Source organism: Mesoplodon densirostris, chromosome 5, assembly GCF_025265405.1.
Source record: "Mesoplodon densirostris isolate mMesDen1 chromosome 5, mMesDen1 primary haplotype, whole genome shotgun sequence".
NCBI lineage: Eukaryota > Metazoa > Chordata > Mammalia > Artiodactyla > Ziphiidae > Mesoplodon > Mesoplodon densirostris.
The window spans coordinates 126,418,617-126,445,762 of NC_082665.1; the positions used below are offsets into that span (position 1 = coordinate 126,418,617).

The following is a 27,146-nucleotide window of genomic DNA, read 5'->3' on the forward strand; positions in this document are numbered from 1 at the left end:
TGAATACTCAAGGAGTCGTAAAAAATATAAGTCGAGTTCTGGAATGAGCGATGGGTTTGAACCATGGCTCCATCCCTCCCCAGTTCTGGGTGTGTGTTAGAGCTCTCACCTCGCCTCCTGGACTTTCTGTTTCTTCCTCTGCCCGGTCCCATGGCTGTTGTGTGTCCCCTGAGGTGGCCCGTGCATGGCGTCTGGCGCACAGCACAGGCGCTGGGAAGATGCTAGTCATGCTTTCCCCCCAACACACGCCCTCCAAAACTCAGTCACTGCCAGCGCGCGACTCTTCAGCTGGAGTGTGTGCAGTGGGATGAGAGGGTAGCGATTTGAGGGTCACTTTAGAAAAGGCGCCGAGAGACAGGCGCAGGGTCCTGGCTGGCCCCGCCTCCTCGCCCCAGCCGAGGGCGGAAGGGTGGAGTCCGACGTGGGGAAGGGAAGCGGCGAGGGTTTCGAGTGAGCCTGTCCTGCAACCTGCCGATTTCTAGGCGGGCGGAGATCAGGAGCCTCTGTAAATAATAAATAAGGGAATGAAGGTAAATGTGCCTCCCGCCCCCCCACCCCCCCCCCAACCCGGGCTTCCCCACCACCGCTGTGTTGAGGAAGAAAGGGAAGCAGAGAGGAACAACCTGTGAACATTATCAGAAGCGAGGCTTGTTTCGACCACGTGGGAATTTAAAAAAAACCACACGCCGCTGCGGCATGGTGTCTCACTGATACCATCTTCTCCAAAATAGGTCCTGTTACAGCCTCAGGCACCACGTGACGTGTCAGTGAACCTCAGGAGCTGGACTGTTAGTTCAGCATGTAATTTACAGCAGTTGTAGCCATTAGGACTGAGGGGCGGGAAACTCGTGGAGTGCACATCAGCATGAAGATGGGGAGAAACAGGATTCTCCGTGGAAGAGAATAGACCCAGAAAACGATTATGTTCCTCACAAAGCTAACCTGTGAGGATCTAGCCAATAAAAAATTAAATGCAGACTGAACAGTAGAACTGCTTAAATTACTTATCCTCTCTGTTCTGACTTAAGGAAAAACGTAAATATTTTATATGTTAAAAATATCTGGTATATTAATGTTAATATACCTAACTTAATAATTTATATAAGTATATATTAAATATACTTTTATATGTCCCCCAGAAATCACTGTGGTGTTGGAAAAAAATCTGGACAAATATTTTGAAATTCCCTGAATTCCATAATGGTGTGCTAATATAATTTCACGAGGAAATAACTGGAAAATAAAGTGTCAAAGGAATACGACTTCTTACAATACATCTGACCAACAGAATATGCTAAAGGAAAGTGGCAAATAATTAGCCTTAGATTCTCAGTTGTGCAGACCTTCTCAAAATTAGAGGTCATGCCTGTACTGGGAAGATGCATTGTAAGAATACTGAGCAAGTTAGATATAACTAAATTGATTTTGGTGAAACAGTTGTATATAACTACTGCTGTATGAGGTGTAGCCTGTCACCATGCTTCCTGGGCATTCATAATTAGGTGTGTAAATCTAGGCAGTATTTATCACAGAGCGTGGAAAGAACAGTGGATTGGTGCTCGGGAGACCTAGCTTCTAGTCTGGTCTCTAAAAGTAAAGTAGCCTTTAGTTTGGGAGAACTGGGAGAGGTCACTTAATTCCTGAAAACCTTAGGATTTTCAGTCCAGCAAGTAAGTAGGATGACATGGTCTTCTGCAGTCAAGTTCTCCAATTCTATTCACGTTTTAAAGAAAGCAAGGTGGTTGCAAATCACCATGATGCCGTTAAGGAGTCAGAGACAGTTGTTTGAACCATCAGTCAACTGCACGCCCATGCCGTCACCGTTAGGCATACAAAGATCCCTGAGCTGCCCTTTCACTTCTTTGGAGAAGACCTGAAACCAGTCGTTTAGGTATAATCTTTTCTCCAGGTTAGTCTTTGGGGGAGCGTGTGAGCAGTGACAAGGCACACATTCATTCCCGTTTCCTTCTTTCTGTCTCACCACACACCTGGACTGTGTCATTTACTAGAGCAGTCCCTGAAACACCACACGCTGACTCATCTCCTGTCTTTTCATACTGTGCCCTTACGATTTATAAAATAAGATTAGTCTTGCAAGTAAAAACAAAACTAAATTACAAAGTAAACTGAGGTCTATAAAAATGATTCTCAGAGGAAATGAATGGCAACCTATTATTTGAAAATTTTTGCTAGATAATAATCTATGCTGCCTTCCTCTACTCTGGGGAGAGTGAATGACCTATTAAGCACTTTGGGACAACATTTTATGATTTTATGATAGTATTTATAACCTGTCATTGCCATAGCAGAAAGAGCATCTGTCTTTAAGTAGGGTCTCCGACATCTGTGACCCCTATAGATGGAAATGCTCTTTTAGACACAAAATCAGCACTGCCAAATAGAATATAATATGATCCACAAAAGTGAGCCGCATATGTGATTTAACATTTCCTCATAGCTACATTAAAAAAAATAAACACAGGGCATTAATTTTAATAATGTTTTATTCACCCAATATATAAAAATATTATCACTTCACCATGGAATCAGTATGAACACTTATTAATGATGTATTTTACTTTTGTATTTTTGGTACTAAGTCTTCCAAATCCAGTGTGTGTTTTATACTTAAAGCACATTTTAATTCATTCACTAAATTGTAAGTGGTTAAAGATAAATGGGGTTCTACCAAAACAGTAAAGTTTTGTTTAATGGAAAAATATTTCACAGCATTTCCATTTGAAAGTAAATTTTATTTACTTTATTTTAATTTTTTCCTTTATGTATTTTTAAATTTCAGTATAGTTGATTTACAATGGTGTGTTAGTTTCAGGTGTACAGCAGAGTGATTCAGATATATTGATGTATATAAATCTATTCTTTTTCAGATTCTTTTCCATTATGGTTTATCATAGGCTAGTTCCCTGTGCTCTACAGTAGGCCCTTGTTGGTTGAAAGTAAATGTTAAATTGATTAAAATTAAGTTACATTAAAAATTAAGGTCTTCGGGACTTCCCTGGTGGTGCAGTGGTTAATAATCCACCTGCCAATGCAGGGGACACAGGGTTTGAGCCCTGGTCTGGGAAGACCCCACATGCCGCGGAGCAACTAAGCCCATGTGCCACAACTACTGAGCCTGCGCTCTAGAGCCCGCAAGCCACAACTACTGAGCCTGTGTGCCATGACTACTGAAGCCTGCGTGCCTAGAGCCCACGCTCCGCAACAAGAGAAGCCACTACAATGAGAAACTTTTGCACCACAACAAAGAGTAGCCCCCTCTTGCCGCAAATAGAGAAAGCCCGCACACAGCAACGAAGACCCAACGCAGCCAAAAATTAAATAAATTCATTAAAAAAAAATTAAGCTCTTCAAGAAAACAAACTTATGGTTACCAAAGGGGAAAGGAGTGGGAGGGATAAATTAGGAGTTTGGGATTAACATATACACACTACTATATATAAAACAGATAAATAACAAAGTTCTACTGTATAGCACAGGGAACTATATTCAATATTTTGTAATAACCTATAAGGGAAAAGAATCTGAAAAAGAATTATATATTCACATGTATGTATATACACATATGTGTATATATAAAACTGAATCACTTTGCATCTGAAACTAATATAACATTGTAACCCAACTGTACTTCAATAAAAAAAAAAAAGAAGAAGAAAGAAAAAAAATTAAGCTCTTCATTCGTACAAGTGCTGAGTAGTTACACGTGGCTGGTGGCTACTGTATCAGCACAGGTATACCACAGTCTCATCATCATAGAGGCTTTATTGGACAGTACTGGTCTAAATCCTTAAATCCTTATATATCTTCCATTGCAGCAGATTGGACATACTTTTAATATTATTAACATTTATAAACAATCTTATGATAGCCTAAGTCTCATGAAATTGAACTGATAATTATGGCTTGTGATTACATTTGTAGTTTCATAATTAGTTCCCTGGGAGCTGGCCTCCCTTCAACTCCAAATATTTTAACTTCATTTAGTGGCCACAGGCTAACTTCCAGCAAAGATTGTCTTTGAAGGTGATGAATTTCTTTATGAAGTGCCTTATGAATTACAAAATCAGTGAACCTCCTCGCTTTTTCTGCTCCCAAGGTCACTGTTTCCAACTTGACAAGATACAGTGCAGCCCTTAAGATGCCCATCTGGGTATTGTGTCATAAAATGACATTTGGGTGTGAATTGTTAGGACAGAAGAGTTGAGAGGAGAACAGAAATAGTAGCAGGGTTTTAAGGTTAATTTTGAATCTAAGTAGATGAACTAACACTAATGAAAGGTTTCTTCCCCAAAGATGAAACAGTCCCACCCCATACACAGGAGAACTAAGAAGTAATACAGAATAAGATAAAAAATAAGTCAAGAAGCATGAATAAGTGAATCTTGCTTCACTCTTTATTGAGGGGCTGACAGTTCATTGGGGCATCCTTCAGCAGTTTGGGTGCATCAGAGCATGGCCCCCCATCTTAAACAAGATCAGGAAGGCATGCAGGGAGGAGAGGGTTTTATTTGGGGAAAGCAGTCCTGTCCTGGAAGAGGATGTTTGGATCTGCTACCAAGGAGCGGGACCCGGGCAATGAAGCCTCGACCCTTGACCCTGGTCTCTGCTGCCCTCTGCGCCCCACTGTGTGCCCATGTTGCTGGGAACTTCAGGGCTTGCATCTCCGGGAGACCCTGGAGAAGGTGGGTCCGTTGTGGATGGACGCTCATTTTCTAGCTTCTCTTGGCTGAACGAGCTTTCTAAATCATATGCTCTACATAGCCCGTGTGCCCCAGAACTGTGATCAGGTTTCAGGAAATCCCTGGTTTCCCTCTGAGCTCCAGGAACTCCTCCAGCCCTGTGCAACGCTGAAATGCATTTTTGACTTTGAGTCTGAGTCATTGAAAACGTACCTAAGCAACAGATGGTGGAAGCTCATTACTTCCTGCGTTTTGACTGAGTTTTGAACAGTCTTGAAGATCTTTATCTTCCCACCAAAGCTGTGTAGGTATGGGAATGCTGCGTAGGCATTTTAAAGAAGCCTTAAATTTTACTTAGAGGATTAGATGGGGGAGTTCTGAGTCTTCTGCAAGAGGGACTTCCTCGGTTTCCCCTTTAATTCCTCCTCCTATTTAAAGGATGCTGCAGAATGGAATGATTCTAGTAGAATTGGACCCAAGTGGCTATGGCAGGGTGAGCTAACCTAATTCCCACGTTTTACTAGCTGGTGGTGATGCTTCTGCTTGTCACTGCAGACCTGGTTTCTCCTGCTCAGGTTGATGATACAGAGTAGCTGTCCTTGGGTGTTCCACATGGTCTGGGGCTTAAGGGATACTGATGGCGTGCTCTCCTCTGGTTGCAGGTGGCTGTGTTATTGCAACGTGCCCCAGTTCTGTGACAGTCTGCCTCGGTACGAGACCGCCCAGGTGTTCGGGAGAACCTTGCTCCGCTCCGTCTTCACCGTGATGAGACGACAGCTCCTGGAACAGGCGAGGCAGGAAAAAGACAAACTGCCACTCGAGAAACGGACTCTAATCCTCACCCATTTCCCAAAGTAAGGGAGTGCTCCTGTGGGTCTTTGATGCAAGGGCTTAAGACTGATGGATACACAGCAAAGCCTGCCTCAGTGACACAATCAGGAGGGGTGGGAAAGTGGGACCCCATCTTTCTCAGCTCCCTCTGGGAGCCTCCATGGGTACTTTCCAGCCCATGTGAGATGAGCTTGACTCTGTGCCACTGCTCTCTCAGCCTTGCCTCATCCCACCTGAGTCTCATGGGGCAGGGGGGATGCTTTGTTTTGTATATTCAACTGCCAGGATGCTAGTGGGCGTGGGTGGGAAAGGTGGTGCAGAAGCCATTTCCATCTTCCCAGAAGTGGTGCAGGAGAAGTCAGGTGGCTGTTTCTTCCATCCCACGTCTCCAGCCATTTCCTTTTTTTAATTTTTTGGCCCACCATGCGGCATGTGGGATCTTAGTTCCCCGACCAGATATTGAACCCGCGCCCCTTGCATTGGAAGCACGGAGTCTTAACCACTGGACCTCCAGGGAAGTCCCATCCAGCCCTTGCTAAGATTGGCGGATCAGTCCCATCTCAGCTAGAGTGAACTAGACCCCAAGAGCGGGGCCGGCCGGGAATAGAGAGGCCTCCTTCAGAATGATCTTTGTGCCTGTGTACTCAGTTTCTTGTAGAATGTGCATGCTCTTGTGCACCTTGCTTCTCGCACCTGCCAGAACTCCAACATGTGAATAATCATTTAAATGTTTTTCAAATACATGAAACGTGTCAAAGGGATAGGAAGTTGCAGTGCCACACCATTGGCCTTGGAAATGAATTTTCAGTGCGAAGAACGCAAAATTTAAGCTAAGAGACTGGGTGCTGGTGAGAGGCTGGGGGTGCAGGTGATGACTTGTCATGGAGCAGTGACAGCAAGACAGGAAGGAGGCAGTTCATTCTGCCTGGAGTAGCACTGGTTTGCGGGGTGGAAGGTATCATTTGAAAAGACATTCTAGGTCTGATAGAGTTCTGCCATGGAGAACTGCAAGATAGCAGAGTTTCAGAGAGGAGCCATTATAGTCTTTGAGCAAAGATTGATGAAATCCTGTTTTATCTGAGAAACTGGATTTTTTTTGTTATTACTATTTCTGGTTTACCCAATTTGTATCTCAGGAAAGATGATAGTTTTGTTTTGTTTTGTTTTTAAGGTGATATTTTTAATTTTTAAAAATAAGTGAGGCCCAAAACAAACAACAACAAAAATGGTTTTCTGATGAAAATGGACTGAACAATTTTTTTTTTTTTTTTTTGCAGTTTAACACGAATCTCAAACGTTAGGTAGAGGATAATTCTAATGAGCTTTAGCTGAACGTCCAATATTTGAACATAAGTCCTAGCCACCTGATTTTCAGTATTTCCTGAAGGCAACCAGCACACGAGACTGAGGCAGGACATGGACCCTTTGGTATCCTCCAGGGAGGAAGGTTCAGAAGCACTTAAACTGCAGTTTGAATGTTGCCCCTCAAGGGGTAATGAACTCTGGGCGAGCTCATGTATTTCAGTGGCTACCTTTTAACTGTTCTAAGCTTCTTTCCATAGAGATTAAAGCAGTTTTCTTATTTCTCTATTACATTTGCCACATAAGTAGCGTTTCATGTGTTCAGATTATAGTAGTCGTTCTGTCTCTAAGCCAAGGGACAAAGAGGACCCCTCTCCCCTCCCCCCTCACACCTTTTGTGGTGCTTAAAGAGACATTTTAATTACCTTGCATAGTAGCAATTTTATTTTTCCCATAGCAAACTCATTTTGCTTCTTGCAGGTATTTGCTAATTATAGTGTTTTGTTCGTTCAGCCCATAGTTCTGGCCTGCTTATGCTGTTCAGCTGAAAAATCAACGTTGCTTTCCTTTTATCTCTGTTACTAATGGTAGGGTAAAACTACCACCCACTTCTCCTTTTAAATCCCTTTTCATTGAATCTGACAACATTTGAAGCTGTTAGGGATTTATACCTGCGGATTTGGCGGCAGAATCTCATATTGAAGCCGGAGGTGCCATTTGGATCTTGGGCACCAGCTCAAGGTGAGGGCTGCAGACCGCTTCTCACACCTGGTGAGGTTGCCATGATTCTCAGATGCATCTTCAGAGCTTACATCCTTATCTTCCTGCTCTTCATATGTTGCCCTTTCTTCTGCTTGGCTTTAACGTGTGCCTTTCCCCGATGCCACCCCCATCCACCTATTTACACAGTTGTTTTTAAAAGCTTTAGTATCTGCATTTCGTTCTAAAAGTGATAAATGGACATGTTGATGAAAATTTGATTCACAGAGAACAAAGAAGCAAAAGACCACTATAACCCTACCACTGTGATATACTTTTTGTGCTTTTAGATATTTCAATTTTTTTCTCCGTGTACTGCGTTCTTTTATTCTACATACAATTTTGTATCCTCTGTATATAAAACAAGCGTTTTCTCATAGCATTAGATGAGCCTGTTCTTTATTTTATTGAAATAACTAAATATATGTATGTATGTATATATTATATATATATATTATATAACACACACATGATTATTTTCCTAAATTATTAATGGCATTCTTCTTTGGTGAGTCTCTTTAGGGCTTTGTGAAGTGTTCCCATTATATAATTACTGATAAAGAAGAAGCCTGGAAAAGGAGAGGAATTTACTTCTGTGATAAAGGGCAGTTGGGGAAATCTCGAGGGCTGTGTGAGGTGAAGGCAGGGTCTGCTTAGCAAAAGGGGGAAATGCATCGAGAAACTTCCCTCTTGTCAGCAAGGTCAGAATGTGATCTTAGTAAGGATTTTACCTCCTGTTGCTGTCAGTCTTTCTGTGTTAGATAAGAAGCATACTAAAGTGTTTTAAAGCATAAGTTAGTGGTGGCTTGCTTGGCAAAAGGCGACTCATGTCGTGTCTGTAAACCATGAATTACACAACTGAGTGCAGGTAGATGTTCATGCAAATGGCACCTTATTCTTAAATCTTCTGAGTATGAGCAGCAAGTCAGAAGACCCTCAGGACCTTTCCCCACCTGTCTTCACTTCCAAAAACCCAACCTCTCCCACCCTGAGACCTTCTAAAGTCTTGCCGGATTTGATTCATGAGAAGACTAGTGGCACTTTCAGTAATTGTGATGATGATGATGATGTTAATGCAGGTCCTTGATCAGTTGTTCATACTTGGTATGTTTCTCAGTTCAAGTTTTAAGGTAACTTGACACCTTTATAAAGGTAACATAACACATGGACTATACATTATCATAGTTTTAGGGGTTGGGGCAGGTCCCCCAAAGCAAATCCATTTATAATTATAAAGACTATAAGTAGTCTTACGTATGTTTTGTTGCCAAATGGATTAGGGAAAATACTTTTTTTAAGGGCTTTTGGATTTCAAAATTTCAGAGACAGGATAGTAGACGTATATACTAGCTAAGCTTTATTACATCATTGCAGTGTAAACTTCTTGAGGGCAAGACGAGGTTGTGTTCCCTCTGTCCTCCAGCACCTGGCACAGCACCTGGCATGTGGTGGGCATTCAGTGTTCGTTGAGTGAATGAATGAGCACTTCCTAAGGGCTCATCACCATTTGAAGCATGACATTAGTGTACTCCTCACTACCACCTCTATAGGAGGTACTGTTGATATTTCCATTTTATAAAAGTGGAACCAAGGAAGAGGGAGGTTAAGAACTTGTTCCAAGGTCACACAAATAATAAGTGGTGAGCTTGGTAATTGGATGTTAGAGCCCAAGCTCTTAGCCATTATTCTATACCCCTCCATGAGAATGAATGTGCCTTAAAAAGAGGCTTTCAGGAAGACATTCCAGTACCAGAAGTATAGATTTGTGTTGGTATTTTAATCATAGTTCATCTATTTTGGGGCACATAAGAACTGTCCAAGGTACTTGTCAAAAATCAGTTGCCCAGACCATTCTCCCAGACTCCAATTCAGTAAGCATAGGTGGGGTTTGGGTATCTATACTTCTACCAAGGTATTCGGGTGATTTCTGTGGGCCCCCAAAACTTGAGATATTTGTTTATAACACAACAGGAAATATAACGTAGTAATTAATCACACGTTCTGATCTTGGCCCTGCAATTTACTGGTGTGGGACTTTGTACCAGTTATTGAGCCTCTCTGTGCCCTAAGTTTTTCCATCTGTAAAATGGGTACAATAATGGAACCTATCTCATAGGGTTGTTAGGAAGATCAAATGAGTTAATATACACCAACTACTTAGAGCAGTGTCTGTCCTATACTAAGAGCTATGTATGTGTGTGATAAATAAAAATAAAGTACGTAACTCATTGGGTTGATGTGAAGATTCAATAAGAAGTTCTTACCCAGAGAAAACCATAATTCAAAAAGACACATGCACCCCAATGTTCATAGCAGTACTGTTTACAATAGCCAGGACATGGAAGCAACCTAAATGTCCATCAACAGAGGAATAGATAAAGTAGATGTGGTACATATATCCAATGGAATATTACTCAGCCATGAAAAGGAACGAAATTGGGTCATTTGTAGAGTCATGGATGGACCTACAGAGTGTCATACTGAGTGAAGTAACTCAGAAAGAGAAAAACAAATACTTTATATTAACGCATATATGTGGAATCTAGAAAAATGGTATAGATGATCTTACTTGCAAAGCAGAAATAGAGACACAGAAGTAGAGAACAAATATCTGGATACCAAGGGGGAAAAGGGGGGCTGGTGGGAGAAATTGGGAGATTGGGATTGACACATATACACTATTGATACTATGTATAAAATAGGTAACTAATGAGAACATACTGTGTAGCACAGGGAACTCTACTTAATGCACTGTGGTGACCTAAATGGGAAGGAAATCCAAAAAAGAGGGGATATATGTATTTGTATAGCTGATTCATTTTGCTGTACAGTAGAAACTAACATAACATTGTAAAGCAACTATACTCTGATAAAGATTAATTAAAAAAAAAAGAAGTTCTTAGGACAGTGCAGACACATGGTAAGGATTCCATAAATACTATAGCGGCTTTTGTGATGGAAATGACGGTGACAGTGACCACTCTGTGGAGGGCTGGAATCTGGTTCCGAGATTCCCTGAGGGGGACTGGGTGGAATGCATTTCCACTGATGTAAGGCTCTGTGTAGTCTAGCTCGTATCTATCTATGCAGAGCCCAAAGAGAATACATCTGTAGAAATGCATTCTGTTATTAGAATATACCAGGGCTGCCCAACTAAATCATGACTTGAGTCATAATTGACTAGCATATTTCTAAATTGAAGATGGGATGCTGGTGTTCATGTGATTGCTGTGGGTGGTCAGGGCTTTTGTCCCTCTAGTAATGCATTAGTTTTGACCTCATGCTTGCCTTTACCCTTGTGCCTAGGTTTCTGTCCATGTTAGAAGAAGAAGTTTATAGTCAAAACTCTCCCATCTGGGATCAGGATTTTCTCTCAGCTTCTTCCAGAACCAGCCAGCTAGGAATCCAAACAGGTAAAAAAAAAATTTTTTTTTTGCATAAATCAGAAAACAACCAGGAAGTGTTCATTGCAGTTCCCTCTGCATTTATTTGTGTTTTTCATCAAGAATTGAAGACTAGCACCAGCAAAAAAACGTAAAAGCTCTGGCAAATCTTGCATCTACGTCTCTGTTGGTGAGGAGAGCAGGTGCAAACCAAACAGTTAAAATAACAACAGCTGCTGCTCCTGCTATGGGAGTTTGCTCAGCCCGCGCCTCACAGCTAGCTGTATGGGAGGTTTAAACCCAGGCGGCTCAGGTCTGCAGTCAATGCTGGCTCTTTTTGAAGACACCTACAGTCTCGATCAATGGCCACATATGCCCAGGAATCATGTCCCCGTCTGGTTTCTGAATCTGTGGGGTCTGGTTTGGGCATCAAGTTGCTCTCATGGATAATGGTAGGATGGTGAGTCTCAGGACGTGAAGTGGGGTCAGGGCGTCAGCTGGCATTGCCTCGGGTCAGCCAGTGGCCTCAGCGAGCATTTTGTGAGGAAGGAAGATGTGTAACTTCTGGAGTCACACTGACCCTAGAAAGAGGGTCTGAACTCCTGCCTTGGATGCTCGGAAAATTTGGAGAAGTTTGGCAAGAGATGCCAGAGCAGTAATTTGTATGTGGCCTTGGGGAAAGATAGAATGCAGAATTTTGATGTTGAGTTTTTAGTAGATCTAGTTCAATGTGTAATATGGGGGCTCTTAAGTATTGCCTCCAGCAAAGGGTAATTTTATTCTCGCCATTCCCCCACCCCCAGTTTTTTAAATTGAATACATACAGTGAAAGGCAACCTTTTTAGTATGTGGTTCTGTGAATGTTGGCAAACACACACAGTTAGTTGTGTAACTATCACTACTATCAGAATATAGAAAAAAAAATATAGGACAACTGCATCACCCCAGAAAATTCCCTTGTACCCCTTTTGTAGTCCATTCAGTGCTCTAACCCCCAGCTTCGGCAACCACTGATTTGTTTTTTGTTCCTGTAGTTTTGCCTTTTCTAGAATGCCATATGAGTGGAATCATAGCTTTCTGACTCTGGCTTCTTTCACTCAGCATACTGCATTTGAGAAGGTGATGAAACCATTTTTTGTCCATCTAGAGCCCAAGTTTGGATGCATATAATTAAATCCTCCCAAGCAGAGTCCTTAGGGAATGAGGTATTTTGGTTTGGATCAAACCAGCTTTGTCTGGCTTCTTGTTACCAGAAACATTTTTTTGTGCTGTTTTTTCACCTTAGGTCATAGAATATAATTTCATGTTTCTCTGGTTCAAAACCTGTAGCGCTCTGGGGCTTTTCTGTGCATGCACAGAGCTCCAGACCTGAGTGTCAGCACTTCCTGGACATGCTCTGTGTAGCACCTGGGCATGTGTGCTGTATTCCTCTCTCTGTCCCCATGTCGTTCACTTTGTCTCTGTCTTTATCTTACCTAACTTTCAAATGGCATCTCTCCCACAAACTCTTTCCTAATTCTCCCCATGCCTTCTCGTAAGGGCTGGATCTCCTTTCTTCCAAATGTTCGTGGAAGCTTGATAATATCCTATCGCCGGTTGTTTAACTTGGCTGCACCGTGGCATCACCCATGTGATTTAAAATACTACTGATTTTGCATAGTGTTATTTATTTGTGGTATGATTAATTATAGAACTTTATTAATTTGGGATGCTCTCAAGGAAGGAAAGAAAATTTATATTAAAAATTTAGAAAAATTTTAAAAAAAGTTTAGAAACCACCTAAATTTATAGCCTGACTCTTAGTGACTCAGTAAAATATGCCATATAGAGGTTCTTGTTTCAATAAATAGTTAAGAATTTCTTCTATCGGTTTTTGCCAGTAGATGCTTCTGTATGTTTGAAAATAATTTCCTTCTTTCCCACAATTATCTCCTGATTTTCTACAATATTTACGGCACTGGTTTAGATACTGAGAAGAGCTATAAATAAAACAAAATGATTTATTTTAAATAAAAGAAAAATACTACTGATCTCTGAGGCCCCTCCCAAGAGGGTGTGATGTAATTGGCCAAGGACGTGGCCTGGACATCGAGACTTTAAAAGCTCCTCAGGTGACCTGACGTACAGCAGTCTGAGTCACACAGCACTCACCTCATGCTGCCCTCGCCTCCTTTTCTCTGTACGTCTCTGTCTCCTATGAGTGTGACTCCTGCATGATCAGAGACCCAGTTTTGCCACGAGAATAGCTGATACTTCCAGTAAGTGCTTGCCCTGAGGTTTGCTTCCTGTCTTTGAGCCTTAGCGCAAACCATGAGAAGTTGTTGTGATTATCTCCTTTATGTGCATGAGAAATGAGAGCTCAGAGAGGAGCAACCAGTTGCCCAAAAGCAGAGCTCCTGAGTGATGGGACTGGGCTTCACACTGGGTCTAATTCCTGTCTCTTGCACTGTGTTAGGAGCCAGAGCTCTAACCGCTGCTCTGCACGGCCCCAGTGTGCTTTGCAAATGTGCAGGCAAGCACATGTGGAAGGAATGAGTGAAGAACATGGGCCGGGGACACCAGAGCTCTGTGGCAGGATCATCTTAGTTCTTTTCTGGAGGGACTTCTGGAGAGGATTTCTCTCTGGGTGAAGACTTCCCTTGAGCCTCAGCTGCTCAAGATGCCTCCCAGTCTGTCCCACTTCCATTGTGTTGTCTGTCATCACACAAGATGGAGAAGGCGGGTCGTCTCTGACCCTCTGGGAATTTCAGATTCATCTCTGTGTCTCAGGTTGTCACCCAGTTCAGCTGGATTGTCTGTATTACCTGCCGCTGTCGGAAGCAGGCTGTCTTCTCCTGTTCTGCTGTAATTGCAGTGTGTTCTCTGGGGGAAAAGAAAAGTGTAATCACCTACTTAATTGGCATGTCTGCACATCTATGCAGCTGTGATAAATGACATTCATAATGATGGCTCTGAACTTTTGCAAGGTACTCAGATGTCTTCTGAATCACCAGAGCTTCCCCTTTGTGTAGAATCGCTCCAGTGTACTTAGAAATTCAGAAGGCTTGTTAGCTGGGAGGAAAGCCATACAGCCTGGTGCTTTAGTATATTCTGATCCCCCGTTATTTTCTTTTTCTTCTGGGGGTGGTGGTTTCCTCACCTACGTTTTATTTATTTTTATTTAAAAAATTTTTTTATTGTAATGACCTATATGGGAAAAGGATCTAAAAAAGAGTGGGTATATGTAGATGTATAACTGATTCACTTTGCTGTACACCTGAAACGAACACAACATTGTGAATCAGTGTATTCTGATTCTTTACATACCAGTTGCTGTTCAGTTAGGATTGCTGTGGGTCCATGTCTCTCCGTGGCTCGGTTTACTTACTCCATCACTCTCTTGGCTACGGGGAAAGTCCCCCGTAGACCACACTGTGGCTGCCTTGACACCAAGATGAATGTGCTCTCTGGGCATCTGTCTGCACTGAGAATGTCCGTGTCCCTCATCAGCCTCGCCTCATCAGCTACGGATCAGCATCACGCTAGCAAACAACGTCCTACTTCCTATGATGGCTTTTTTGAAAAAAGGCCAAACAAAAAGGTTTTGTTTGGAAATACTCTCGAACTTACAGAAAAGTTACGAAACTAGGACAAAGCAGTCCTGTGTGCTGTATGTTCTTTGTTTAATTGTTAACATTTGCCATACTTGCTTCATCATTTCTCCTGTTTCTCTGTCTCTGTCTCGCTCCATATGTATGTGTGCATATATGTATGTTTTTTGTCTTCTAAACTATTTGAAAGTTACAAACGCCATGCCCCTTTACTGACTTCAGTGGGTATCTCTTAAGAGTAAGGACGTTTTCTTATTTAACCGCAGTATAGTTATCAAAGTAAGGGATTTTAACCTTGATGCAATATTATTATCTAATCTATGTGCTATTTTCCATTTTGCCCCTCATCTCAGTGATGTGGTTTATGGCAATTTTTGTGTCACATCGGGAGGCATGTAACGTTGTCCTCTCCCATTATTGCTGGTGTGCAGTTTGATCACTGCCTTAGGATGGGGTTTATGAGGTTTCTCCACTGCAGTGATACCATTTCTCCTTTTGTAATAAAAAAAAAAAAAAGTACTTCTGTGGGGAGATACTTTGAGACTATCCTGTCTTTATCAAAATTATATTCATTGGGACTTCCCTGGTGGTGCAGTGGTTAAGAATCCGCCTGCCAATGCAGGGGACATGGGTTCAATCCCTGGTCTGGGAAGATCCCACATGCCACGGAGCAACTAAGCCTGTGCACCACAAGTACTGAGCCTGCACTCTGGAACGCGCAAGCCACAATTACTGAGCCCACGTGCCAAAACTACTGAAGCCCGTGCGCCTAGAGCCTGTGCCCCACAACAAGAGAAGTCACCACAATGAGAAGCCCACGCTCTGCAAGGAAGAGTAGCCCCCACTTGCCACAACTAGAGAAAGCCCGAGCGCAGCAACGAAGACCCTGCGCAGCCAAAAATAAATAAAAATAAAAATATAAAAAAAATTATATTCACAAGGTTTAGACTGTACAGATGATTCTTCCCTGAATCAATTATTATATACTGGCTGCTTCCCCCGGCCCCTGCCAGCTTCCATCGTTCCCTTCTTATTTGTTGGCATTCTCCTGTACGAAGAGTTTCACCTTCTCCCCACTTATTTATTTATGCATTTATTATTTTATCAGTTTGGACTCGGATATCTTTATTCTATCCAATGGGTTATAATCCATCCCTGTCTTTCTTATCATACTCACATTGGCCCCATAGTTTTTATTTTAAAGATGACTTCTTTGGGGTGATGGGCAGGAATGGGATGGTGTCATGTGCACTTGGTTCCTTATTGCCTAAGAAAGAAGTCATTTAATACCTTCTTTTCCTTTTCCTGGGGGCAGTTATCAATCCACCTCCTGTGGCCGGGACAGTTACCTTCAATTCAAACTCAGCTTCCCTTGAGCAACAGAATGGAGGGAGCAACAGTCCTTCCTGTAAAGGCGCTTCGGGGCTTGAGGCAAACCCAGGTAAGCTCTTCGAGGGCATCATAGAGGACTGCGATTTGCCCTAGAAGCTTTATTATCTGAGGAGTGCCAAAGGTAGACTTCGAACAGATTGTACATGTCCAGGATCTCAATGGTCGGAACTCACTTTGAGCTGTATTGGTTAGTTATTGCTGTGTAACAAACCCACTCAAAATGCAGAGTCTTAAAACTGTAATCTTTTATTATCATAGCTCACTCATCCTGTGTATTGCCTGAGAGGTGGCTAATCCCGGCTAGTCTCCGTCAGGCTGGGCTTGCATATTTCTCACCCTCCTTCTAGGACCATTGGGTTTCTTCCCCTTCCCTTGGGGCAGAATATGTCCTTATTATGGTGGCAGAAGCACCAGAAAACAAGAAGAAATACACTTTCTTGAAGCCTAAGCTCGGAACTGGTACCCCATCACACCTGCCTCATTTTGTCATCAAAGCTAATCACATGGTCAAACTCAGAGTAGAGGGGTGGGGAAATGTACCCTACTCCTTTTATAGGAAGAACTGCGAAATCACATGGCAGAGCGTGGATACAGGAGGGGAAAGAATTTGGCCTTGAATGTAATCTGCCATGTGGGCAAAAACATCTCTTAATCCTAAAGGCACTTCACAGTTACAGGATGTTTTGAAGGTTGCATTTCTGTCCACAGGCTTGACCTCAGACAAATCTTGGGCATGACCAAAGCTTGACATTAAAGAAATGACATAAAAGGGGGAGAGAAGAGGATTTTGAATGAAGTACTAAGCATGGAGCATTGCTGCCACCATTGTCTCTCCCACTTCCGAGGGAGGCATCACCAACTAACCTGGAAACTCTTTGCCAGTGAGCTGGGATGCAGCCTAAGATGCTTTCTTATCACATCACTGTTAGCAATCTATCAAGTTTGGGGCGTATTGGGTATAAGCCTCAGCTCCAAAATAAATAGTTCATAATGTTAATCTTGGGGAATCTTGGAATTTTGGAAGGCTTCTGGGTCAAATGACTGAAAATATTCTCACTCACCTCCAATCACAACAAGTAAAAAGTTATGAAAACAGGAACTCAACCAAAACTGTTCAGTAAGTAACATATAATATTTGGAGAAGCATCTTGTATAGACGAGATACTTGACATTGCCCTGCTCCTTTTTAGCTAAAGTTGATGGGAATGCTATATGGAACATGCTTAGTGGGATTCGCACCTGAGGAATAAATTAGATTTGAACATGTAAAAATTATGGGGCTTCCCTGGTGGTGCAGTGGTTGAGAGTCCTCCTGCCGACGCAGGGGACACGGGTTCGTGCCCCGATCCGGGAAGATCCCACATGCCACGGAGCGGCTGGGCCCGTGAGCCATGGCCGCCGGGCCTGCGCGTCCAGAGCCTGTGCTCTGCAGCGGGAGAGGCCACAGCAGTGAGAGGCCCGCGTACCGCAAAAAATAAATAAATAAATAAAAATTAAAAAAAAATTAATTGTAAAAATAAATGCATTATGACAGAAGGAAAAAAAAGAAAGAAAGAAAAACCAAACATGATAGTAGAAGGGACAGAAAGCCACCATGTAATCTAAGGAGGAAGGTGGGAGAGAGTTCTCCTTGCCTTTGCCCAGCCTTTCCCAGCATGTAACATATTGAGAGTATACCTACTTCAAAGGCCAATGGCCCTGCTCACTTTGTGAGGCATCATTTTAAGGCAAAAAAGCATTGTGAGAGATAGTGAGGGTCATTTTGTGATGAAAACATTAAATTCACCAGGAAAATAAAACAGTTCATGAGTATATTTTAAATATATAGACGTATATACATGACATGCATATGACCACATATATCTATACATACATACATGCAAACATATATGAAAGAGGGAGAATTAACAGAACTGCAAAGAGAAATAATCACTTCAAACCAACCAACAGTTGAAGTCTGGAAGAAACATCTCTGATTCATTCATAGATCAAGCAGACAAAACTGTCAGTAAGGACAGAAGCCCTGCAAACACGATCAACAAGATTAATCTAACGTGTAGAGAGCACTCAAAATCAGAAAAATACACATGCTTTCCAAGAAGACACTTAATTTACAAATAATTGGTCAAGTCTTAGTCCATAAAGCAAGTTTCGAAAAATTTTGACCTTTGGTATCATATGGGCCATGTTCTCTGACCACAAAGTGATAACTAGACTCACCCCTTAATATGCAAATGAAGAGACACATGGCTTAATAACTCATATGTCAAGTTAAAAAATTATCATGGAAAATAGAAACTATTTAGAATAGATCTATGGTTGGCAGTTACTGTGAGACCTCCTCCCTTCTCTCTCCTGCCTTCCACTGTGCCCCTCCCCTGGTACATGGAGGGTTGATGTCCACACCTGTCAGTGTTATTAGAAAATTAGTTGGATTAGTTGGCATGTGCTTTGTGGTTAAAATAATCCATCGTTTACCCTTTTATTTTGATCATCAAGGAGAAAAGAGGAAAATGAATGACTCTCATGTTTTGGAGGAGGCCAAGAAACCCCGAGTGATGGGCGATATTCCACTGGAATTAATCCACGAGGTCATGTCCACCATCACAGACCCTGCAGCGATGCTCGGGCCAGAGGTCAGCAGGGTGAACCTAGGCAGCCAGCTGGTGGACCCCTTCTACTCTCCGGGCCACTCCAGCTGTTGGGAATGGGGATGGTATTGCCGAGAGAGGGCATGTCATGCTACCCTGGTTTGCATTTTGCCTGGTGGTCAGGGTCGGAAAGGCAAGAAAAGCCGATGGAGAGCTGATTCCCCTTGATGACTGTCACATCACGGGGAAACATAATCTCACGCAGTTGAAGGCATTTCTCCTCCTTCAACTTTTTATCTTGAAAAATTTAAACCCTCATAAATGTTGCAAAAAACTCCATGATAAAGATCCAGAGACTATTTAGATTCACCAGTCGTTAACATGCCTCATTTACTTTCCTTCTGTCGCGGTCTCTCTCCTGTGAAGCATTAGGAACCATTTCGGAATTCAATACAGATGTCATAACACTTCACCCCTAACTAAATTTGCATGTATCTCCCAAGACTGAGACTGTTTGTTCACATTACCTCAATGCAGTTATCACCTCCAGCAAATGTAGCTAGGTTACAGTATTATCTAATGTATGGGTTGGCAGTCTTCAGCCCGTGGGCCAAATCCAGCCCACTTGCTGGTTTTGTAAATAAAGTTTAATTGAAGTGTATTGTCTGTGTCTGCCTTGCACTACAAAAGCAGTGTAAGATAGGGGAAGTCTGACTGCAAAGCCTAAGATAGTTGTCCCCTGGCCCTTTATAGAAAAGTTTGCTTAGACAAAGTTATATTAGACCGTTGGCCTAATATACAGCCCATATTCAAATTTCCCGTATATCCAAATTCTGTCCGTTATAACATTTGCTGCTGCTGTTGGAGGATCAGTCAGGGATCATGCACTGCATGTAGTTCTTATCTCTTCACCTCTTGTTTTTTTGGTCATGCTGTGTGGTTTCCGGGATCTTAGTTCCCTGACCAGGGATTGAACCTGTGCCCCCGGCAGTGGAAGCATGGAGTCCTAACCACTGGACCACCAGGGACTTCCTCTCTTCACCTCTTTAGTCTCCTTTATTCTAGAACAGTTCCCCAGCCCTCTTTTGGTCTTTTGTGGCAGCACTGTTGTTGCAGAGTCCTGGTCACTGGTTTTGCATAATGTCCCTCTACCTGAATTTGTCTGTTTACCCATGATTAGATTCAAGTAAAGCAATTCTGGTAAAAGGACTGCTGTCAGTCTCATTGTGTCCTATCCAGCGGCAAAGCAGTTTAAGACGTTTCTGGCAGCTTCCAGAAAATGAAGAAATGGCTCGGAGATTATTTTGCAAAACATCTTCAAAATTGTTTTTAGTATGGCTCTGCTAGATCAAAGTATCCATTTTTAATTTGTCATGTTTCCTTAGAAGTTTATTTCATGGTAGTGAGGATAATTCAGAGAACCAGAATGTTGTTAAGAGAGAGATCTTCTTACAAAATTGTTCTTTCCATTTCCTTCTAGATGTCCAGACCTGGGGACTTATGACTGTAGTACCTTTTGTGTACTTGTCTTTTGAGGATTTAGTAACTTCACCGATTAGTTTAGCTCAGTTTTTTTCAGCCGTAAAATGTGGATATAGTCACACATTTTAGGATGTGTTGGGTGGATTTAGTAGTGTCCTGGAGTTGACTTGTACTGGTGTTGCAAGGCAACTGTTACATTTTCAGGAATTTTGTGTGCTGGTTGTTAAATATGTTGGTAGCTTGAAACTGACCACGGTGGCATCCGGGCACCTGGGCACCGCCATAGAACAGTGAAATGAGCACGTGCCGCCAATGGGCTTTTCTCCCTTGGGGAGCTGTTGGTTGAACACTAACCTGCACCCCACTGAGTGCTAGCACAAGGTTGTGCTGCGAGCTGTGGTTGAGAGTGGTCAACGGAGACCCCTGTGCAAAGAAAACCATCTTCCAAGAAGAGGTGCTGACAGTATAAATAAGACTGCCACTATTGGGCTTGTACTGGGATCTGTCATCCCGCGGGTGCTATAATGCTCAGCCAGATGGAGTTCCTAAAAACCAGGGACTGGCATACTATAGCCCTCAGGCCAGATCCAGTCTGCCTTCCCCACCTTTAAGTAACATTTTATTGGAATTCTGCTTCACCCAGTCATTTGTGTGTTGTCTGCGGCAGCTTTCACCCTACAACAGTGTTGGCCAGTGCCACAGAGACCTTATGACTTGCCGATCTAAAATATGAGCTCCCTGGCCCTTTACAGAAAGTTTGGTGACTCCTGATCTACACCTAATCTCTGTGTACACGTAGAATACTCTGGTCCCTCAAAATGCTCTACCTACCTATTTTGTTTTCATAACTTGTGTGTGTTGGTTGGGACCCTGAAAATCCACAAATGTGCATCTTATTAGAACACAGAAGAGAGGCCTTGCTATGTCCTATCCCTCCTGTCTTAAGAGAAGAGCTCTGTGTAATGTTTTCCTGTCTCCTGCGTCCCAGACCAGTTTTCTGTCAGCACACTCAGCCAGGGATGAAGCGGCAAGGCTGGAGGAGCGCAGGGGCGTGATTGAATTTCACGTAGTGGGCAATTCCCTGAACCAGAAGCCCAACAAGAAGATACTGATTTGGCTGGTGGGGCTGCAGAACGTGTTTTCCCATCAGCTGCCCCGGATGCCAAAGGAGTACATCACACGGCTTGTCTTTGACCCGTAAGTTGTGCTCTGCTCTTTCTTCTCCCTTTTTTCCCTCTTCTTTCTTTCTTTCTTTTTTTTAAAAATTTTTTGGCCACGCCACATGGCACATGCGATCTTCATTCCCCAACCAGGGGTTGAACCTGTGCCCCTTGCAGTGGAAGCGCCGAGTCTGAACCACTGGACCGCCAGGGATCACCTGTCCCCATTTTTCCCTTTTAAATGAAAGAGGAACTACTCAGATAGTGAAAGTCAGCCGTAGTCACCCACCGAGCTCTGCTGCCTCTCGTCACACTGTGGATACAGAGTGGCATCACGATAATTGCCATGGCTAAAGGCATTAAGATTAATTTTTCAACAGTTCGTCAATTTTTTGTTAACGAGGCTTTATATTTTAAGTTGCTGGTGACCGTCCTGTGCTTCATTCATTACAGCAATGAAGGAATATATAACGCTAAGAAGGCGTCCCACTTTTTTCACAGTCAAAATATTCTTGATTTTGGGGGCTTCCCTGGTGGCGCAGTGGTTGAGAGTCCGCCTGCCAATGCAGGGGACACGGGTTCGTGCCCCGGTCCGGGAAGATCCCACATGCCGCGGAGCAGCTGCGCCCGTGAGCCATGGCCGCTGAGCCTGCGCGTCCGGAGCCTGTGCTCTGCAACGGGAGAGGCCACAACAGTGAGAGGCCCGCGTACAGCAAAAACAAAACAAAACAAAAAAAACAACAAAAAAAAATATTCTTGATTTTGGTATCTTAACTAGGTACCATTGTCGCCAGGGTCTGTAAGCCCTGCGAAGATTATTGGGGTATTAGGTTAACTTTGACAATCCATTACATTAAAAAAGAAAAAAAAAAAGTAAACTTCCCTACTTGAATGTATTTTAAAACATGGAACCCAGTAGCCTATGTGCATTGTGATCCATGCATGTGACTATTCAGAGTGATGTTTTAGGCAGAAGGCCTGATAGGGTTCTAGAATGCAGGTTTTAGCAAATTGTACCTGTGGATTTGGTTTTCTTTTCCATATTGTTTCTATGCCTTTTTTTTTTTTTTTACATCTTTATTGGAGTATAATTGCTTTACAATGGTGTGTTAGTTTCTGCTTTATAACAAAGTGAATCAGTTATACATATACATATGTTCCCATATCTCTTCCCTCTTGCGTCTCCCTCCCTCCCACCCTCCCTATCCCACCCCTCACAAAGCACCGAGCTGATCTCCCTGTGCTATGCGGCTGCTTCCCACTAGCTATCTCCCGTGCTATTTTTGAGTGAGACTAAACTCTTCAGAAACACATACCACGTTTGTCCTTGCCTTTGTGTTCTCCCTCTGGACTCCCACTGTGGGTCCCTGGGCATCAGGGGTGGCCCTGTTCCAGCACCAGTCAGCACCTGCTCTGTTCTTTATTTGTAACCTCAGAGCCTCCTTAGGTGGCTGACCTTCGTCCTCACGGAAGCTCTGGTGCCATCTCAGGCAGGCAAGCTTGCTCTAAGAAGTCCACAGTAAAGAATGGTCTGGCGAGATGGTGGCTAGATAGAGGAGGTTTCCATGGAAAAATCACGAGGAAACAACCCCCTGCTTTTCCTGGCTGGTTCATGAGGAACACCCCAAACAGTATACTTATATAACCAAGAGAAGTAAAACTTTGACATAATCTTATTCTTTCAGGAAACACAAAACCCTCGCTTTAATTAAAGACGGCCGTGTTATTGGTGGTATCTGTTTCCGAATGTTTCCATCCCAAGGATTCACAGAGATTGTTTTCTGTGCTGTAACCTCAAATGAGCAAGTCAAGGTAAGAGTGACCCAAGGTCTTAGAAGAAATGCAGAATGTGGTACTTCTCACGAAAGCCGCAGAGCTGGGCAGGGTCTCCAGGTCCAGAGAAGGGTCCAAGTGGAGTCCAGGACTTTTCGAGGGGCATCCTCTCACTGCGGGTGGATGTGTGTGTGTGTGTGTGTGTGTGTATGTGTGTGTGTAGTGTACACACTTCCTTGTATCCACAGTCAGGCTCTACCAGGCTTTGTTGGACCTGGGCGCAGGGTCTGGGGACACCACATAGCCCCTGGTGCAACTCGGGCAAAGTTTACAGCAAGTGAAGAGATGTTTGGAAACATGTCTCAGTGTTACTGATCATTTCCACGTGCAGACATGTCTACACACACCTGGGGACACTGCACCACCAGAAGGGGTGTGGTGCGATGTGGATTAGGGAGATGATTTAGGTGGCTCACACCTCAGAAAGATTTCTTATGACCTTGTGCCTAATGGGGGACAAGGACTACAGAAATTCTGTCGGGGAAGTCATGACATATTTGAATAAATTTATGACTGAGTTTCAGAAATATTCATGCAGGTTTGGAATGTGGGTCTTTTTGGAGTGTGTGTGTGTGTCTGTGTATGTATGTGTGTGTGTCTGATTTGCCTTCCCGATTGTCCTTGGCATGGGTCCCTTCTTCCCCAGGAGCGAGACTGTCTTATTGATAGTGTGGTTGGCATTGCAGTCTGACTGGAATAAATCAGATTCTCAATTTTCAGAAAGATTTAGATTGTGTTGTGTCGTCCTCTGCTGCTTTTGTGAAAGTGGAACCAGAAATGTGTCTTCAGGCTATAATTCATTTGGTACTTTGGGAGCCCTAAAATCATGCAAAAATATGGCAATTGGTGGAAAGATAAGTAGCTCAGGATTTGATGGCTGCTGAGAAAAATTATTGGCAGGTCTAAGGCAGCGTTGTCCCGTGATTTATAATGCAATGTGCAAATGTGAGCCATGTATGTGATTTTGAATTTTCTAGTAGCTACATTAAGAAAAGAAAAGAAAATAGGCAAAAATAATTATAAAAAATATACTTTATTTTACTCAGTATGTCCAAAGCGTTGTCATTGCGACAGGTACTCAGCGTTCAAGAATTATTGAGACATTTTACATTCTTTGATTTGTACCAAGTCTCAGAAATCAAGAGTGTATTCCGCACTCACACCTGTGTCAGTTTGGACTAGCCACGTTTCAGGTGCTCACTGGGCTTGGACAGTGCTGGCCTAAGGACATTGTTGCCTTCTTCAGCAACAATGAAGCAGTGCCAGCTACAGAAACCAAAAATGGATCTCTGGAAGGAATCATGCGCTGCCTGCCGGCTGAAACCAAGGCCATGGGTGCTTTTGGCTTCATTAACAGCTCTCCTCTGTGTAATGGTCACGGTGCCAATTACAGCTGCTGTGGTTTCCTCTCACAAAGCACAAATGGGGCTTTTGTCTTTGACTCACAACACTCAGCATCCAAGGGCAGACAAAATTCATCAGTATCAAATTCATCATTCTGACTGGAGAAGGTGAGGGCCCACATTTACCTGAAACCGATCTCTGGCTCTTTTTCAAGGAACTTTGACTCTATGTCTTTAGATGGTACTGTTGCTGTGCTTATCACAGGTTTATTTCCCCCTAGCCAAAGTGAGAAACGGTAAGTGTCCAGAATTTAGGAACTTACTTAAAAGAAAAATTTGGTTTGGCTTTTCATAGGGAGAGGAGCTGGAAAATATGTCCTTGGTTTATAATTTCAGAAGATTGCCTAATTTTTGTTTGCAAAGAAAGCTACACCAAGCAGCTTGTTTGGAAAGGTTGGTTAAGGTTGCCTTGGACACTTCTAGGATACCAGAGGGAAACTAAAGCTGTTTAATATGAATTGGACGCTTTGTCTTATTACTTCCCAGAAGGGCAGTGTATATTTTTTCCCCAAACCATGTAATTTTCTAAAGACTTGAAGGGAGGTGGCCAAACATCACAAACTGAGTAGGAAAAACTAAAAGAAAAGCCACCTTTTGTAAGTGACTTAACTGGTTTTAGAAAATGAAGATTAATCTTTCAAAACTGGATAGAATGGATGCATCTGATGGAAGTCAATTCTGGTAGCACTTATTTGGGAAAACAGAAAGTTTGTAAGTGGAGGTTTACAATTTTGATTTGAGATATTAAAAATCTTGGCTAAACGATACTTTAAAATTTGCATGCACTCATTTTGGAGACTAAGCTTATATACTAATTCCTGTGAATGCTTTAAATAAGATTTGTGTATGAATTTATCTTGCTCAAAACACATGCAAGATAACATTTGAGAATTTACTTAAAGCTCCTCAACTGGTTTTAGAATAGCTTATCTAAGAACTATTTGGGTTTGACATTATATGCAACTTTAAAGTTACATGGCTAATACTTATTTACCATAGTAAGTATTTAAATAAACAATGAAGTTACCAGGTAGATTTGGAAAGGAATCCTTTTGGTGATAGTTGAAAATAAAGGCATACAAAGGAGGGAAATAGTTCTGGGGTGAAAAATCTAAACATTTGCATATAGCTTAACACTGTAAGTGCCTCTTTAACCAAGGAAGTACACAGAGAGGATTCAAGTTAAAAGGCTCAGTCCCTACTCACGAGCAGTTGGAATCTGGAAAATTTCTTTGGAGAAATGACAGATTAGTGGCTGTTGATGAAGAATATCTTATGTAGGTTTTGAGAAGCTATTTACAAAAGAACCATTATTATTCTTCTTGAGTAAAATCCTTGGATTGTGGGTGAAGGGGAGAAAATGTATAGTTCTATTAGCTCCTTACAAGATGGTGTATACCGTGAAAGCCTGACTCTCTTCCATCAACCACATCTAGGTTAAACTCACATCTAGGTTAAAGTGAGTTTCATCAGAGGACATATTTCTTACTGATTCCTAGATATTACTATTCTTGTGCACATGCAGTAGCCAACCCTTCCCTTTCTCTGGTTTTTTTCCCCCAACTTTTCTTTTAAAATAATATTTAATTATATAGGTCATGTACAGATACATTTTCAGAGAAAGCAAAAATCCCATCCCCCTTTCCCCCTGCCATCCACTCATTGTCAGCCTGGTGTGCATCCTTCTAGGTGCTTCTCTATATTATGTACATGGACATGTACCTGTCTGTGTGGTGTGTTGTTGTTTACATACCTAGAATTCATACTGTACATAATTGAAAAAAACCTTTCATTATATCTTAGGGATCTTTCAACTTTAGTACATAAATGTGGTTGTTTAAATTTATATTTAGATCAATTAAAATTAAATAAAATTTAAAATTCAGTTCCTTAGTCACTCAAGTCCTTGGTAGCTGCATGTGACTAATGGCTACCATATTGGATAGCATAGATGCAGAATATCTCCATCATTGCAGAAATCCCTATTGGACAGTGCTAATATGGAGCTACTTTATTCTTTTTATATAGATTTGCCTAATGTAGATGGACCATAATTTATGTAACTGTTCCCTATGGAAGGCATTCATGTTTATTTCCAGTTATTTTCTATCACTAACGGTGCTCTGTTTGGAAATGATTTCTAGATGCTGAAAAGTGGCATCACTGTAGGAATGACTATGGCCAGAGTCTCAATTTAAAAAATTATTTCCAGATCACCCTTCTCAGTGGGTTTACCAATTTACACTTTCACCAGTGGTGCTGGAGAGTACCATTTCCCTGGGTATTGTCAACCTTAAAGAAATTTGCCTATTGCTGAGTGAAATATTGCATCTCGTGATGGAGTGCTCTGATTACTATTGGGATCAAACATCTTTTTTTTTTTAATTTCTTGGTTATATTTATTGCCTGTTCCTTTGATGATTTTATTTATCTTTTTTTGTATTGATCCTATCGAAGGTATCATTTATGCATTCTTGATGTTAATTTTTTATAATATCTTGTATATCTATACCATCCCATTTTGTCATTTTGTTTATGGTATCTTAAATTGCTTATGAAATCTGTAAAAGAAGTTTTAAACTTTGAAGTAGTCTACTTAATAATCAGTCCTTTGTGCTTTCACATTTTATATTTTCTTTAAGAAGCCTTTCTACATCCCTAGGTTATAAACCCACTTTCCTGTATCTTTTTATAATACTTTTGTATGGGTTTATTTTTCC

At 42.1% G+C, this 27,146-nt stretch overlaps 1 protein-coding gene across 1 annotated transcript in view; it reads left to right on the forward strand.

Moving 5' to 3' along the window:
* The window catches only part of KAT2B (lysine acetyltransferase 2B), a 104,992-nt gene that overhangs the window by 59,776 nt on the left and 18,070 nt on the right, over positions 1-27,146 (forward strand). The window contains exons 6-11 of the mRNA XM_060099482.1: positions 5,363-5,554; positions 10,899-11,005; positions 15,881-16,006; positions 18,457-18,593; positions 21,019-21,227; positions 22,876-23,002. Coding sequence (XP_059955465.1) covers positions 5,363-5,554; positions 10,899-11,005; positions 15,881-16,006; positions 18,457-18,593; positions 21,019-21,227; positions 22,876-23,002 — 898 coding nt within the window. The remainder of the gene's footprint in view (positions 1-5,362; positions 5,555-10,898; positions 11,006-15,880; positions 16,007-18,456; positions 18,594-21,018; positions 21,228-22,875; positions 23,003-27,146) is intronic.